Source organism: Drosophila rhopaloa, unplaced genomic scaffold (assembly GCF_018152115.1).
Source record: "Drosophila rhopaloa isolate 14029-0021.01 unplaced genomic scaffold, ASM1815211v1 contig_163, whole genome shotgun sequence".
NCBI classification, from domain to species: Eukaryota; Metazoa; Arthropoda; class Insecta; order Diptera; family Drosophilidae; genus Drosophila; species Drosophila rhopaloa.
Genome location: NW_025335043.1, coordinates 15,708,201 through 15,722,104, shown reverse-complemented (window position 1 = coordinate 15,722,104; position 13,904 = coordinate 15,708,201). Strand labels below are relative to the sequence as shown.

The 13,904-nt window shown below is 37.5% G+C and overlaps 2 protein-coding genes across 12 annotated transcripts in view; one reads left to right on the top strand and one right to left on the bottom strand.

Annotated features, from left to right (window-relative positions):
- LOC108053019 (phosphatase and actin regulator 4) overlaps positions 1-10,978 on the top strand; it is an 82,518-nt gene extending 71,540 nt beyond the window's left edge. For 7 of the 11 annotated variants that reach the window (XM_044457678.1, XM_044457679.1, XM_044457677.1 and 4 more), the window contains 7 exons: positions 2,173-2,400; positions 3,209-3,454; positions 4,111-4,477; positions 5,259-5,288; positions 8,118-8,470; positions 8,868-9,144; positions 10,132-10,978. In XM_044457678.1, coding sequence (XP_044313613.1) covers positions 2,173-2,400; positions 3,209-3,454; positions 4,111-4,477; positions 5,259-5,288; positions 8,118-8,470; positions 8,868-9,144; positions 10,132-10,147 — 1,517 coding nt within the window. In that variant the 3' untranslated portion in view covers positions 10,148-10,978. The remainder of the gene's footprint in view (positions 1-2,172; positions 2,401-3,208; positions 3,455-4,110; positions 4,478-5,258; positions 5,289-8,117; positions 8,471-8,867; positions 9,145-10,131) is intronic. The other 4 variants (XM_044457680.1, XM_044457686.1, XM_044457684.1 and 1 more) reach the window with 2 other exon arrangements.
- A 1,765-nt stretch (positions 10,979-12,743) lies between these two features.
- Positions 12,744-13,620, bottom strand: LOC123037385 (S-phase kinase-associated protein 1). Its single transcript, XM_044457687.1, has 2 exons — positions 12,922-13,620; positions 12,744-12,863 (listed from the first exon to the last, which is right to left on the bottom strand). The coding sequence occupies exon 1, from the start codon at positions 13,516-13,518 to the stop codon at positions 13,072-13,074; it is 447 nt and encodes a 148-aa protein (XP_044313622.1). The 5' UTR covers positions 13,519-13,620; the 3' UTR covers positions 12,744-12,863; positions 12,922-13,071.
- Positions 13,621-13,904: the final 284 nt, after the last annotated feature.

Below are 13,904 nucleotides of genomic sequence, written 5' to 3'. Positions count from 1 at the left end.
AGTAAAAAATAAAACATTTACAAATCCTTTGAAATTTTATCCATGTCTCTTGCAAATGATGAATGCCACTGAATTTTTTTTCTCTGTACAGACCTAAAAAGATTCGACAAATAAGGTGTGTGGGTGTGTTTTATTCAGATATTAAACCCAAAGATATCCAACTAATTTAAGACCCCCTTTTTGTGCTTTAAGTTCAGACTGACAGCTCTAATTGATAAATGACCAAGAGGCAGAACATTCTATCTCCATTTGCATAATTGATAGTGAATTTTAATTGGTTTTCGTTTTGCTTACATTAGTTTCAATTTTGTATACATTACCGCCGTATTTAGTATGCAATAAACAATGTTTTTACCTTTGTCAAAGTCAAGGACTTTTCCGAAGCCACAAATCTGATAAACAAACATGTAAAATCATAAGTAGGTATATAATTTCAAAATACATTTCACGTATAATAATAATTAATCAATTAATTATTCAACAACATTTTCACCCATGTCAAAGTCAAGGCATTTTCCTTTGCGGTTTTTCTTTTGACAGGCATCAGATTTTTGCTTTTTTCTGCTTCTGTTGTATTGAACTTGATGCGAAAAATTATTTCATTACTTCAGCTCAGCGCGTCAAACAAAAAACGAAACGAGAAAAATACTTTGTTTAAAAAACATATTTAGGCAAACACGTCAAGTCTTTTGGTGGCTGGCAAAATGCCAGCGGAATTCGTATCTGTTGCGAATAGTTTGCCGAGGTGCTGACGATTGCCACGCCTCCTTTGTATATAGTATAGTAGCATATAGTAAAACCGCCCCCGGGCAATTTGCACTGCGTATTTAGAGCCGCTTTGATATTTATTTACATACGTGCGATTAACCCAACTGGTATGCAATACGAATTTTTCTTTGCACATTTGCATTTAATATTCAATGAATTATTCACTGCTGGCGTTTTTGTTTATGCCACGCAACTTGTTGAAAAATCGAAATTAATTCGCTGCCCCCAACTACCAATTAATCGTGAGATGGCCGTGTGAGCGATATTTTTATTTCGGTGTTTAGGCCATAAATAAATTTTCGTTTGGGAATTGCGCAGGATTTTCGACGGCTCTTCTTTGGCTGTCTGTCAACCGATCAGCGAGTGCGAAATGTATTTGGAATTTCACTTTAATTGCTTTTGTAAGCGATCTTTTCCCTGGGTCTGTCTATTAAGGTTGGAATTTTAATTGCGTGATTCTGTCGCTAATAGTCCGAAAATAAGATATTTTCTTCAGTTCGGTTTTTGTGGTGGGATAATGTCTAAAAATAAAGTGGTACGAGAAACTTGGGACTCGGGCAATTTCCGGTCGTTTTGAGGCTTGTTTTGCCCACATCTTTCTCTTATTTCTACCTTTCACTTAAATTTAACAAGGAAATAATGCGCATCCGCCATGGTGGCCCAAGTCCTTGCCACAATTTCACCCAGTTGGCAGCGCTTAAGCCTTTAACAACAATTAAAAATATTACTCTCGAGCACGGAGCAAATAAACAGAAGCGAAAAAAGACTGCAGGGACATGTGGGCACTTAAAGAAAGGAAAGTTTTTTTTTAAATTTATTTGCCAATGTAACACATTTGAGAATGTAATAACAATGTAAATTTTATTAAAAAGAGACTGTATTTTTAATATAAATTGGTTTTCAACATGCCTAAATATTTGGAAATTCTTTTAAAAATAGATTATCGAGGAAAACTTTGCAACAATTTCTTTAATTTAATTTTAGTTTATAACTTAATAAAAGAGAATAAAATTTTATCAAAAATTTAAAAGGTTCATAAAACGTAAAATATATTTTTCATAAAACTGAAAATGAAATGCACATGCTTATCCAAGCATATAAGGAATATATTTTTTAAAAGTCCCAAATAAGAATATTTTTTTCCGGTGCATGGGAGAGCTTTGTGGCCAGTGAAGTGGTTGCATAAGCAGCTGCCCGCCAGCCAATTTCCCGACTGCCCAAAGGACTCGAGACTGGAGACCCAAAGACCAAAAGCCTCTGACCAGCACACACACACGACAATTAAAGTAAAAGCTTGTCAAGTGCACACACATATCAGCTGCCAAGTGGATGCTGTGGGATACTTTTAAAACATAAATTAGTTTGCTCCTGACTCATCTCGTCCTTTGTTTTATTTTGTTGCAGAACCAAGAAAAGACAAGACTGATGCACAACAACACGGAGGCAATGGCACAATATCCACGCCCAATATCGAGCAGCCCACCTGCCAGGGCTCGATGCTCCCGCCCCCCGGGGGCGGTGGCCTTCACCAGGCGGATGGGAGTGGCAAGATGGAGCGCCCGAACACGCTCTCCGGCGCCAACAAGCTGACCCGTCGCGGGGTCAACATCTGCTACCACAACGAGCACATGTGTAAGTGTGTGGCGATGTCCTTGGAAATCGCTCTTTAAATCATTAGAACCTAAGTTGTTGGGTGGCAGGGTAAAGGAAACTGAAAACGTACCTTGGGTTGCTTTTATTTTATCAACAGTATTGAAATTTCAGACTTTATTTAATTGACCGTTTGCAACAAATTCCAGGTTAAAGGTTATAATTTATTTTGGATTTTTATTTAAACGATTTATAAGGAAATTTCTATTAACTTAGTCAAAATAATTTGAATGCAAAACAAAAACGTTTTTTTATTAAATTTTTCGGGACTTCCAAGGTAGAATTGAATTTAAATATTAAAACATATACTATATAAATATTTCTGAAAGCATTTTTGAGTAAAGTAATTCTGTCTTCAAACAAGGATAATATAAAAGTGAACCAACAAAGGTGAATAATATGCAACTAAAAAATATATAAAAGTGTACGTTTATAAAAAAATAATCCCATTAGGTATTGAATTGTGGTTTTATTAATCTCAAGGGTTCTACAATTTTAAGTCCATATGACTAAGCTATCAGTTTCCTTTTCCCTACAACCAACTCTTTCACACTTAGCAACCACTCACACACCTAAACAGTCACTCACCCACGCACACATGCACACTCTCACACACACATTGGCTAGACTCGAGGAAGAGCTGCTCACTTACTTTCTTTTCTGACTTTCTTTCTATATCTGTATCTGTATCTGTATCTGTCTACTACCTCTCCTCTTTCCGCTAAAACGAAAACTGAAAAAAATACGAAACTCGAATGCGAACCAACTTTCTATAATTGATCTAAATCAGATGGCGAAGATGGAAAAATGGTGGGTGGTCCGCCGGGCAGTACCCCGCCCCCTTATCCGGGTGGCAAACTGCCGCCGGGCGTAATGCTCAGCGAACTGCCGGAGCCGCCGATTCCGCTCTCGGAGATCGGCCCGATCCCACCGCCCCCGATGTTCTCCACTCCGAGTCCCACGCTCATCGCAGGACGACCTCATGGGCCCGGCGCCGTCAACGATCAGGATTACCAGCAGGACTACGACTACGATGGTAATTCCCAGTCCACAGCCCACACCTGAACCGAACCCCTCCTGAGAACCCCACCCGAGGAAACCCCTTCTAGATTAGCCAACCCTCAGCTCATTAACAAAAACGCGCACTTCATAATGTATGCTAGTTGGGGATGTTGATATTAAGTTCATATAAAAATATTAATACAAGTTCTTAGTTTAAATAGTAGTTTAACCACTTCCAACCTTAAAATTCTTAGCGAATCAAACTATTTTTAATAGGAATTGAATATTAAAATCTAAAAACATTACATAGTCAAGCCAATAAACACAGTGGCTTGTACTTTGCTCCTTAATTAATTGTATATATTGCTTATGATATCAATAACTAAATACCAATCAAATAATTAATTTTATATTATATAAAAAAAATATAATTTCTGAAAATCTTTTCCAACCATCTTTGTACAATATTTTGTATAACAATATAATTTCTGAAAATCTTTTCCAACCATGTTTGTACAATATTTGATGTACCATACTATTAATAATAACTATTATCATAAAAGTAATCACCTTAATATCAACACCGCAATAGCTAGTCCCCTCCAATGTCCTCAAACCCGACCCAAAAACATTACACATGTTTTGTCTATCCAAAACTGACTAATTCAAAATCGTTTACTCCTTGATTAGATCACGATCCGGATCAGGATGAGCTTGACTCGGACGACGAGTATGCCCCTTACGGTGGCAACCATGTGCGCATGATGGACACGCAGCGCGTCGAGGAAATTCCAGCCAAAGAGCCCAAACCAAATGCAGTTCCTCTCAAGTCGGCGCTGAAGAAGAAGGGCGGGGCCATGCCCACCTCCGCCTCCACGCCGGTCACGCCCACCCAGGATCATGGGGCGGGAAGCGCGGCATCGGCAGCGGCCATGGCAAATAGTAACGGCGGTATCGGTTCAATGGCGGCGGCCGCCGCAGCAGCGGCCCAACATTCCGCCAATCAGCGTCCTCTGGTCATTCGCCAGGATGCGGCGGGCAACAACTATTCGCTCAAGTGAGTACCAGACGGGATTACCAAATCGATCATGGGACTTAGTGCTGTTTACTCGATTAATCAAGGAAAATTTAAAATATATTTAAAGACCCTTTTAAAATGTATGTTAACTTTGAAGTAAAAATTATGCCAAATTTGTCAGTTGTCAACTTAAATATTTAAAAATTAAAAATGATTATGAAATGCCAGTTCATATTAACTGTTACATATTTAAAAAAAATATTTTTTTATCAATTTAAACCCTTTACCTCTAAACAGCCAAGTGGGAAATTTCCTTGATTAAGCTTAAACAGCATAATTATCCTTTTAAGTAGTTTAATTTTGTATTGTTTTACTAAACTCCCCCTGTTGACCCTGTTAAACACGTCCCTAACCGCCCATAACTTTCCCACGTTATTTGGTAGTTTTTTATTCCAACACCCAACTAAAGTTTGTTAATCTGCCCAGAAAGAGTTATGTTTGTCTCTCTAGTATAATCACAATTTTTTACCAATTATAATCCAAAGAAAAGCTCACAAAAAGATATTAGCCCCCAACAACCAACCCTACTATTTGTTATGTTTTTATTATTACTCGAACTATTTTCTATAACAACAATTTGTTCTCTTCTCCGTTTCCCCGACTGCCCCCCGAAAACCTGTGTTTGTTCTATTTCATATACAATTTCGATTCGATTCGTTTGTGTGTGCGTGTCGAACAACAACAAAACCCATCCACTTCTATATCTACTACTACTACTACTATCTCAACCAAAACAACAAAATATGTAACGAAATATCAGGCCAATACTACGACCACGGATTAGACTATGGTAAACAATTTTAGCTAATTTATTTGTAATGTGAAAATCATGAAAACACAAACAATAAATGCTTTTAGTGCACCCCCACATACTGCTCTCTCTCTCTCTCTATTTCTAAATGTTTTAAATGTTGTTATATAACACTACATTCCTACTTAGTTGTATAACACTCCCCGCAGTCCTTCAAAAATAATCCCCACACAAAACGAAACAAAAAATGCTCTCATTGTATCCCTGCACTTTGTGCTGCACTCTAACACCCTGTCTGTATTTTTGTACAAGTTTTTGTTTTATTTTTTTGGGTAAATAAAAACTGAAAGTTTTACAACTTTACAACACTGGTAGTACACTCACGAACACACGGAAACACGAACAATCACGCACCCACACAACCGTACTCTTATTAAATTACTAACTTTTTTTTGCTGCGATTTTCGTTGTTTGCTTCTTATGAGTTTTTCTTTTTGTTTTTCCACAACAACAACAGCACTCGAGTCCTCTCCATTACCCCAGTGCCTGTATGTGTGTATATGTGTGTGCGACTGTGTGTATGAGTGGGTGTAGTATTTTTTTTCGTAAGAACTTTTTGTCTTATTCTTGCCACTGTTGTCTGTATTTCCCTCTGAGTCCTGCATGTTTCGTTTCAAGCAGGAATTTGTTTCAAATTACAATTTTCCTTCCCAGTTTTAATTTGATATTTTCCACATTCGAAATATGCAAACAAAAAAAAAACAGAGAATGAGAACGTTAAAAGAAATTGGGTTTCACAAAAAAAAATGGGTGTAGGTCAAGTTTTTTCATTAGGAAAACTTTGCCTTTAAGTTGTCCAGAGGCGAAATGAAAACTTCAAGTGTGCCGCCAGTGCATCGAAATTGAAATTGGAATTCAAATTGAGTGGAGGACAAAGACAGGCCTCACTCAAATGCTCGAGTGTTTCGCTTTTCCCATTTCACATGACTGATATGGCCAACAATTTATGCACTTTATAACGCACAAAAATCAAATAAAAGGAAAAATATGTAAAATAGCTGCAGTGCACAGCTCTGCGAAACGTGCCTGGTAAAAAGCGATTTCTTGTTGTGCGCCCTCCAATATCTAACCATCTGTACATCTATCTTTCTATCGGAAAACGTAAGAGTGGGCACAATTTATGGGTATGTCGCACTTTAAAGCCATTTTGATGGAGGTCAAATCGCTTGCAATGTGACGGCGATGTGTCAGGAAAGAAATATGGGAGCACATAAAGGTTATGACACAATAGGAATATTTTAGAATATTTATTCAATTAAATAATTCCTGTTTTTTTTTACCTGTAGATTAAACGGAAATTAAAGGAAACCTTTTTAATATCATAAAGGTTATGACACATCAGGAATATTTTAGAATATTTATTCAATTAAATAATTCCTGCATATTTCACCAGTAGCTACTACCATTTAGATTAAACGAAAAAAAACCTTTAAATCATAAAGGTTATGACATATCAGGAATAATTTAGAATATTTATTCAATTAAATAATTCCTGCATATTTCACGATTTCACGATTTAAAAGACATCTTTTTAAAACCCAAGAAATCAAAAATGAACTTCCCCAAATTGTGGAAGATGGTTATACTCTAAACCAGAGATAGTGACTTCCTGCGTGGCATGTTCACTCTACTTTCCACGGAGACACTTGCTCGGAAACTGTGTAGAGTGCGAGTGTTTCTTTCCCCCGAGGGAACGCGTTCTGCGTCACTCATACGCCGCGTGGCCCCCACTACAAACTCCCGGGCTTTGTTCAGTTTTTATCCAATCGTGTTTGGCATTAACGCCCCGAAAGTGCGGCGGAAGCAGCCAACAGGATATGGCATTCGAGCCGGGCTTTTTAAACCTTGTGAAACCCCCGACAGCTTTAAGTACAAAGTCAAACACATGAGCGTACGAACATATATGCATGTGTTTTGCATATTATTTGCACGGGTGTGTGAGCTGCCAGATGTGCACTCCACGTGCCGCTTACGAAAAGAGAAAAGAATAAAAAAAAAAAACGAGGGGAGAAAACCAAACTGCCGCAGCAGTAAAGGAAAATAAAGAGGTGGAAAAACCCATTTTCCTCTTTTTTTTCGGCTTGGCGACAAAACTTAAAGGACAAAAATAGAAAAAGATAGACATGATACAGTTGTGCATGGGATTTTAGGAAAGGGGATTTCATTTCCTGAATTTATTTAAATGGTGGCATTTTTTTATATTACCAAATTGTTATAAAAGTAAAAGAATCTTGAATTTGCAATTGGCTTACAAAATATATACATCGATAGAATCAAAGAAATGATTCGCCATAACCATAAAAGAAAATATGCAAAGTATTTGAGCAGTTGGTCATAAATTTAAAAACAGAATAATTCATTGCGCCATAATATTCGTTATTATTAGTCTGCGAAACCGCAGCACTTATATGCGATTATATACGTAAGACCAGGTACTTAAAATGTTTATATTCCGCGCTAATATTTCAACTGCAACTGTGGAAAGAGATAACGAAAGACCTAGGACCGTGTGCACGTGGATGAATAAATTTAACACATGCAGGAGGGATATTTATGCTCATGTGAGTGCGAGGTGTGAGAAGCTGGCTAAAATCTGGCAGATTGCCTGGCCAAGATTGCGGCAAGGACTTAGAGGACTCAGAGGAGGAAGGACGAGTGAAATGCATGGGCAAATGCCTGTAGTTGCCAGTAGTTACTGTTGTGTTTTGAGGCTTGATGTGTGTCTGTCTGTCTGTAGTGTTTAATGCGCCTGCTAATGACGTGATGCTAATGTGCCCTAATGTGCCGCCTTTGATGCTTAACCCACAGCAGGCAGCAAATGTTCAACATCCAATTGCCGTGCACCGTGGAGAACAAGGAGAACGCCCGGCCCTTTGTGATACGCGAGAGCAGCAGCGACAGCGACGAGAGCGATGGCCACATCGTCTACCGGGACGAGGACAACGACAACACCCGGCTGGCCAAGTTGGCCCGCAAGGAGTCGCTGTCCCTCAAGCTGCAGCTGCGCCCGGACAAGCAGGACCTCATCAACCGCAACATCCTGCACCAGGTCAACGACAACGAGATCAAGGAGTCCAAGGAGGCGATCGGGGCGCGGCTCATCCGCCGGCTGTCGATGCGACCCACGGCCGAGGAGCTGGTCGAGCGCAACATCTTGAAAAGTGAGTTGGAATTTTAGTTGGAAAAGGGCTATTAAAATCAAGAAATTGTCAAAGAAACCAGAGGGATCTCCATAATCCAAGAAATAAAACCATTAATATCAGGAAAACATAATTTTAAACATATTCCTTAACTAATTTGATTTAATGCACGTTTTTCTTTATTAAAATCAATTAATTTTAGAGAACATAGTTCTCTTCAAATGAATTTCATACAGCGATGTCATAAATTCTTTTTGAAGCAAATTAAAATGTATCTAGTTAAGAACATTCAAAAACGTATCGTAAATTGCCAAGTCCACTTTGATGATTCTTGATTTTAGTTCACATATTCCTTTTAAATACACCACAAATTAAATATTATTAAATGCAAATAAATAATTGACTTTTTTTCTAACAGCTCAATCACCCGCCGAGGAGAAGAAGCAAAAGGAGGAGAAAAAGTCGTATTTGTTGCGCAAACTCAGCTTTCGGCCCACCGTCGAGGAGCTCAAGGAGAAGAAGATCATCCGGTTCAACGACTACATCGAGGTCACGCAAGCCCACGATTACGATCGGCGGGCGGACAAGCCGTGGACAAGACTGACGCCGAAGGACAAGGCCGCCATTCGCAAGGAGCTGAACGAGTTCAAGTCCTCCGAAATGGCCGTCCACGAGGGCAGTCGGCATTTGACGAGGTATGGGGCTATCTAGCGCCTTTAACCCACTAACTCATACGAAATTCAATGGGGAAACACTGCAAGGTTGTTTAAAAAGGGATGAAGGAAAATAGTTCCGAATAGTTTGTGATTTAAAGAAGTACTTTCGCTTTTGTAAAGTTCAGAAGAATTAGGATATCAGTCAAAATAGTTCTGAATAGACTTCAAGACTTTACTTCAAATAGACATTTATTTGCCTAGAAATTAATGGATTCAAATAACAGCTGGTGAACGTACAAATGTATTCACTTTAAATGGGATAAAATCGATTAAAGGAAATTCCATTGTATAAAAAGATTGCATTACTTTACTGTTTAGCCTCTTATTTTTTATAGTTGCTTAAAGAATGTCTTTTTATACAATTAAACCATTAAGCTAAAATAGTAATTGACATGTGCCAGGGTATTTCGCGGTTCGGTGGCCAAGGAAAACCTCTGTGTCTAACTGGTTTTGCAAATTGGTCCCGTGGGTCGCTGGGTGGGCGGTGGAGGTCGTCAGTGGGTGGGTGGGTGTGTTTCGGTGCCAAAGCAATCTCGCAATTGAGACATCCCAGTGTACAGGGCCCTGAATTATGTAGCGGGCGTGTCCTTGCGGCCAAATCGAATGGCCAAAAAGTGAGCCAAGCAAAAAATTGCCAATGCCAATGGCCAGTGAAGTGTCACGTGCAGTTTTGGCCACCAGTCAGCCAGTCAGCCAGTCCCTTACAAATGTATTTCGGCGATATGCAGTCACAAAGGATTCGGTGGCGGCTGGAACGTTTTTCCATTTCTGGTTTCCCAGCAGTTTTTGGCAGCGTTTTTTGTTCTGGGGGAAGTGTGTAATGGCTTTTGGATTTCGGTCGGTTGCACTTTATCCTTAAAGAGTTAGGGTCGGCTGAACTGCCACACGCCATTTAAACTTCGACGCATTTAATTCTATTTCCAGGACGAGGCTAAAACAAAAACTAATCTAAACTTTCTCTTGCAGATTCCATAGGCCATGACGATTGCAATGGCAGCAACTTTCCAGCAAATTACAACAGCAACCCAAGCAACAATTGTATTTTATGCAGCATCAAATTGTCAACAAATATTTAAAAGCAAAAAATTAAGCCAACAAACTAAGAAAAAAAAAAGAAAACTTTCAACGCAAAAAACCAGGCATAGAAAAGGAAATAAAATAAAACGTAAAAAAATACACAAAAAAAAAGAGGAGGAAACGTGAGAAAGTGAGGAAAATATATAAAGAAAGGCCACATTCAAGAACATAATTGATAATTTTCTGTTGATAATAAATAGCGAGAAATGCCGCTCGGTTTTCTAATTTTAAGTTCTTTATGTTTCACCTTCTTTATTTGTTAATTGTGTGTAAATAAAATTCTTTCGATATTCAAGCCAACTTCACAACGCAAATCAAAATATCAATTCGTCTTTTGTAGAAATGTTAAGTCGCTTTTTGAGTTAAGGCAATTATGTATTATATTATATAAAATTAAACAATTAAACAAGGAGAAATACTAAATGATATTCGATTAAATAATTACATTAAAGAAATCTAAATGGCTGAGAAAAATTCACATTAAAGCTTAGGCATTAATTTACACTTACTGTTGCTTTCCATACATTTTTAATTTTTGAATTAAGCCAACTAAACAACACAGAAAAACACAAAACACAAAATTCTAAACGAAAAATTATGTTTTACATTTATAATTACATTATTGTAAAAAGCTTAAAGGTAAACAAAACAACACATTAAACTTAGAACTACCACATATACGATAATGCCGAAAAATAAACTCTAATTTTTCGAAAGACATGTTTACGAAAAATAATTTTGTTGTTTTCGTTATTGTTTTCAGCCTGAGTTGTTTCTTTTGTTAAGTTCCCAATTGTCTTCTTACATGTACATACATATCGCCAAAGAAAATTGCATGGAAATCTAAAACTTATCGTGGAGAGATAGGAAGGAAACCCAAAAAAGCAGACAAAAGAATGCTCAAGCTGAAGGAGAATGGGTAGCAAATACAGCCCAAAAGTATATAAGAACTCTAATAATAAATGGCAACAAAATATCAGGAAAAATAAACTGAAGCAAGTTGGACCCAGAACGAAGTTTTTTAGCGAGGAGAACAAGTAAAAGAAAAATTACAACTTAAGACGTAAGTCACGTAACCTAAAACTTTTTAGAGACAGAGTACAGAGTTCGGAACAAGATGGAACAACATCATAATGAATATTTATTTTGTAAAAGCAGGGAAAAGCGGAAACTGAAACTTTTACTCAAGCATTCCACATAGTAAACTTAACCAAAAAGAAAATATGGAAATTTCCACACAAAAAAAAACCAAAAACCAAAAAACAAAACGAAAACAAAATCAGAAAATTGTAAATTTTGAAGCAAATGCAAATTGAAATGCTCGCGCGTGCTCGTGAATATTTAAACATAAAGACGTAAAGTAAATGTAAAAGTAAAACTAAAACTAAAACTAATGTTAAACTAACACGTAACGTAATGAACTCCGTTTCAAAGGACACTTAGTAAGATACAGATACAGATACAGACACAGCATATAAATTAAACGAAGCAACTTATTTCGAAAACCCCCGATTATGGGATTACCCCATGGACATTAGTTTAATGGTACAGTGGCGCTTCCTTTGCAAGTTTCATACTTCTAACCGAACACAGGGGGACTTGTAACCTTTTCGGTATTGGATAATCCACGGATCGAAAACTATAGCAGTCCCTCGTTTCAATCCGAATCCGAATCTGAATCTGAATCTCTCTCTATGTCTGCCTCTTGCTTCAAAGCGTTGCATTGTCAAAGTTAAGCAATATAAATTGCATATATACATATAACAAATATATATAAAAACGGAATAAATAAATTATACATATTAATGACTATACAAAAGGCAGAATATATATGTATATATTCATTTATGTATACACCTATTTATATGAGATGAAGCAGCCGAAGCTATACAACTCTATCAATATGGGATAGCATAGTTTACACTTTTTCTATGGAGCGATTTATAGTGTACGATACACGAGAATTAGAGCAGAAGAGCCAGAGGCGTCGTCGGTTTCTCGACCCCTTCGAACTCCCCGAGCAAAATGTGCATGCGATTTACGCGATATGCAATAGGCGATATTCGATAGACGATAGGCGATAGGTCTGCTATCTAGAACCGACTTTCGTATTACAGCAGGGCCTTTCCTCCTCGATCCCCACCAGTTTTCGTTCTTCTGCCATTGGTTCTTCCTACTCCCTATTTTTCGACACATCTTTGCCAATTTCTGCAGTTGCGGAAACCAAAATAAAAACGAGAAAAATACAAAAGATCTATAGCAATAAATAAGAACACCACGAAGCGATTGGAGCATAGAGTTTTTGGGCCAAGGCCGAACAATGAAAAACCACAGAAAAAGTTGTGAAAATTTGCAAATGCGAAAAAGGGTTAAGTACGTACGAGTAAAGAAGTTAAGAATTGTAGCGGAATAAGCGTAGCGAGAGTTTTGGCAAAAACAAAAAACCGAGATCACAAACAACAGAAAAACCAGAAAAATATTGAATAATAATCACCGAAAAATTGAGATTTAATAAAGATTTAATTACTTACAAAAATTATCAAGTGTTTTTTATACAAATTTATTACAGCGTTTCTTACTACTGACAGAAAATAGTTTTCTGTATTAAAGCCAATACGGATCTATGGAGATAAAAATATTAAAACGGGATATGATGTTGTAATACTTGTAGTTACTTACAATTTTGAGGGATCGCTTTTAAGTAGAAACAAAATACAAAACAGATTCTTAAGGATGGACTTTTTCTACCCCTAAAAAACTACGGATCTCCTGAGAAGAAAAAATTATAATTGTAAGATATTCTGATTCTTGGCACATCACAAATTATTGTTAATCCCTGTCTACGTTGAAACGATAACAAATCTCCTCGCTATTTCGACAGGTATTAATGGCTTCTGCCAGAAGTTTCGCTCCCACCGCCGTGAAATTTTCCATTCCAAGATAATCCGACGCCTTAAGGAGTTGCAATAGGAAATGCGGTTGGGCCATATCCTTCTTAAGAAGATTTAAGAAAATTTCTTTGCTCCTAGTCATTACATTGTCTTCGAGATCCTGCACCAAAGTGCACCACTTGATTATAAATGCCATTATTTCACCATTGATCCTCGGCAAAGGAATAATGTCAAACGAGTAACAACCTTCCTCCATTCTCATAATACCGCAAATGGTTTCCCCCAACTGGTGTGCCAATCGAATGTCCACTGTATGGACAACGCCATCGTTTGTTTGTAGATTAACAAATATTGGCATTTTTGATTCCGGAGGAGTGGTAGACATTTTGCACTTGAAGAATTTTTGAGGTTTTTGAATGTTTTGTATTGGACTTGCCAAATGGGTTTGGTATACTATGTTGTCGGCCTGTTATCTATGATCTTTATATTTTTGATTGAGCACCCAAGTGTAACTAGGTTTACGAAAATAAATAGTTTTTAGGAAGGAATATGCATGATGTTATAAGGATATCATGGGTAATGTGAGGAGTAAGTTTATAATTGTTGCAATTAAAGGAAAAACTAATTTTATATGCTGTTTGCCAGATAACCGCCTGAAAATATGCTTTACGAACTTCTAGAAACCGTACGTAAACCCCTTGTCTACTTTTGTGAAGCGGTGGTTTATTTCATTTCCACAGATTTCCCGGCAAATCCGCTTAAGCTCTTGTG